Source organism: Sinocyclocheilus rhinocerous, unplaced genomic scaffold (assembly GCF_001515625.1).
Source record: "Sinocyclocheilus rhinocerous isolate Xijiao unplaced genomic scaffold, SAMN03320098_v1.1 scaffold1056, whole genome shotgun sequence".
Classification (NCBI taxonomy): Eukaryota; Metazoa; Chordata; class Actinopteri; order Cypriniformes; family Cyprinidae; genus Sinocyclocheilus; species Sinocyclocheilus rhinocerous.
Window position 1 is genome coordinate 100,737 of NW_015659698.1, and position 3,108 is coordinate 103,844.

The window sequence follows — 3,108 nt, forward strand, 5'->3', positions numbered from 1 at the left end:
CATTGCCCCTTGTTGTCTGTTAAAGGACTTGTAGTGTGTTTATGGCTGAGCTTTGTTAGCCTTGTTTACTCTCCAATTTAGTGATTATTAAAACAGTATAATCAGGTAAAAGTTAAGTTAAACTATTTTCACCAAGTAAACTTAGTGATTGTGATTGTTATAATATACTGCTAATATACTGATATAATATACTTGTCCTGTAGAAGACAATGCTCAGAAGTGTGAGAATGAGAAAATAGTGATGTGTTTAATTCATGACGTTCGTGGAGAAAAAATTTGAACATATTTAAACTACTGCTAACAGTAAAACAGTACATCGTCTGATCTACTGATTAGATTTTAAGTGCCCTATTTCCAGTCTTAGTTTTTTCGTAGTTTTTACTGTTTCTGCCAGGCACTGCAAGCTAAAAGTGTTTTTTTTAAACAGTAGTTTCATTTAATCTACAAGTACTTTCAGAACACGTTTACATGGTCAGTGTGGTGCTTTATTAAGGTGGTGATTTTATTGGGCCATTACATCTTGGACCTCCAAATCTTTCAGATTTTTTTGTTTTATTTATTTATTTTTTGCAGTCTATGTTAGAATTAACTCCCTTTCAGAATGCTTCCATTCTCTATTCTCCTTTTATATCTATATGTTCAATGCAAAATCACATATAATAAGTTGAAAGCAAGGTATGACTCATTTTAGGAGTATGAAAATCAATAAACTCTCTGTTTGCAGTAACCATTGCCCCTTGTTGTCTGTTAAAGGACTTGTAGTGTGTTTATGGCTGAGCTTTGTTAGCCTTGTTTACTCTCCAATTTAGTGATTATTAAAACAGTATAATCAGGTAAAAGTTAAGTTAAACTATTTTCACCAAGTAAACTTAGTGATTGTGATTGTTATAATATACTGCTAATATACTGATATAATATACTTGTCCTGTAGAAGACAATGCTCAGAAGTGTGAGAATGAGAAAATAGTGATGTGTTTAATTCATGACGTTCGTGGAGAAAAAATTTGAACATATTTAAACTACTGCTTAACAATAGGACGAATTAATAAGTGAACGAGTTTCTATGAATGTTTAAAAAAGATGTTATACAGACTCAAGATTCTCTTGACCATGTTCATGACGTTCATGGAGAAAAAATTTGAACATATTTAAACTACTGCTACTTAACAATAGGACGAATTAATAAGTGAACGAGTTTCTATGAATGTTTAAAAAAGATGTTATACAGACTCAAGATTCTCTTGACCATGTATTAAACAAATGACATATTTTGGATTCAAAAACGATTATTAAACCTACAATAATCCTGGAACCAAATATATATATATATTTTTTTTAAAGTTGCATTCAAAACTTGACAAAAAATGTAGGTGGACATGAATCTACTGATTCATGCTCTTAATGAATAAATGCTTCGACCCAGTGTGTGTAATAATAGTCCAAATCGGATCATTTTAAAGGTAAAGGATTCATAAAAAGCACGGAAATGTGGTAAACAAAGTCTTGTTTTTCGAAATGTACAAAAACATGCGTGTTACCAGCTGAGGGTGCCATCGAGCTGCACCGTTGGGGTCTAATTGTCCCGACAACAGTTCTGGCTGTTGGTTACGTCATTTTGAACGAAACCCAGTACCCACGAGTCCGCTATTGGTCGATTCACTGCCCAGCCGCCTGAGGATCCTCGCAGCTGATTGGCTGTTGAGCACGTCAATCTCCTGTGCTGGTCGTGCGGGTACAGGTTGAATGCGCGGCGACAAAATAACCCTTAGCAATCGCTGAGAGTAAATGGAGAGAAGTCGAACTTTAGTCGCGCAAGTCCGCATAGACTGTAGCGTTTTTTAAATGTATCCTTAACCTCTCACTAGTTGGATTGCAAGTCATTTAAAAGTTTTAAAACTGTTACCTCAAAGGATGTCTTTTTATTTCCAGAATGGATTTGATTCGCGTCCCTTGCATTGTTCTGCGGCGGACAGTAACGTGGAGTAAAAGCCTTAGAAGAATCCGACGCACTTTGTTTTTTTATTTATTTCTTTCTTTAGACGCACTTTCAGCAAACTATTTTAACTCTCTATTTTAACCCCAAAATGGATATTACAGTGTCTGAACTCATGTCTAACTTCATGGATTCGCCGCTTGTGGTTTGGGTAAGTCACAAAGACATGATGGCACCTGCTGTGTGTGCGGAGTTTGTATTTGCGTTGTGTAGTTTGTTCAGCAGCGGCCAGTGACAGTGCAAAGCTCAGGTATACTAAATGTGGGCTGGATGCTTTATGTTTGTATCATACCTAGTGGAAAAAGACTAACGTGTTTTCCATTTAGCAGATGTGTATGAGCGTATTAAAATTGTTTAAACTGTATTGCAACATTTTATTTTTATCCCCCCCCCCCTACATTTTACCTAGTTTTTAATACATATAACTAAGTGATAAAGTTGTATTTATTTATTTGTTTTATTTTTTCTTTATTTGCCTACTTATGTAAGGTAATTGTTTTTACAAATAATAGTTATTTTTAAGTATATATTTTTGTTAATATTTTTCTACAAATGCAATTTAACAAATATAATGTATATATATATTTTTTCTAAATGAGTCCCAGTTAGATGTGATTTAAATGTGAGTAAACCTGTACACACAAGAGCATAACATTAGTACTTTATGTGCACAGTACTACTTCATCCTACATGAAGAGTTTAATGACACTTGACAGGGTTTGGCGAAACCTGCAGAACTTCCTCTGACCCCCTTACCCTGACCCCTGTGTCCTGTATGGCTGCTTTCTTTGGCCACTGTGTTTCTAACTCATATGTCACCATCTTAACCCACATTAGACAATCATCAAAACTACCATGTTGACATGTGTGCTGTTCCATGACAAACACACACATAGTAAGGGGAGGACAGTTATGTTTAGTCTTTAGAGTTGAGCACAGACTGTTTACTACTATTTACTTAAAGGGGTCATATGATGCGATTTAAATTTTTCCTTTCTCTTTGGAGTGTTACAAGCTCTTGGTGCATAAAGAAGATCTGTAAAGTTGCAAAGACTAAAGTCTCAAATCCAAAGAGATATTCTTTATAAAAGTTAAGAGTCAACCACGCCTACCTA

General features: G+C 34.9%; 1 protein-coding gene across 1 annotated transcript in view; it reads left to right on the forward strand.

The window, feature by feature from the left end:
- Positions 1 to 1,739: 1,739 nt before the first annotated feature.
- Positions 1,740 to 3,108, forward strand: part of LOC107724013 (protein Daple-like) — a gene marked incomplete at its 3' end in the record, with an annotated part of 5,243 nt that continues 3,874 nt past the window's right edge. Inside the window, exon 1 of the mRNA XM_016532774.1 lies at positions 1,740 to 2,144. Within this exon, the coding sequence (XP_016388260.1) occupies positions 2,085 to 2,144 (60 nt within the window). The remainder of the gene's footprint in view (positions 2,145 to 3,108) is intronic.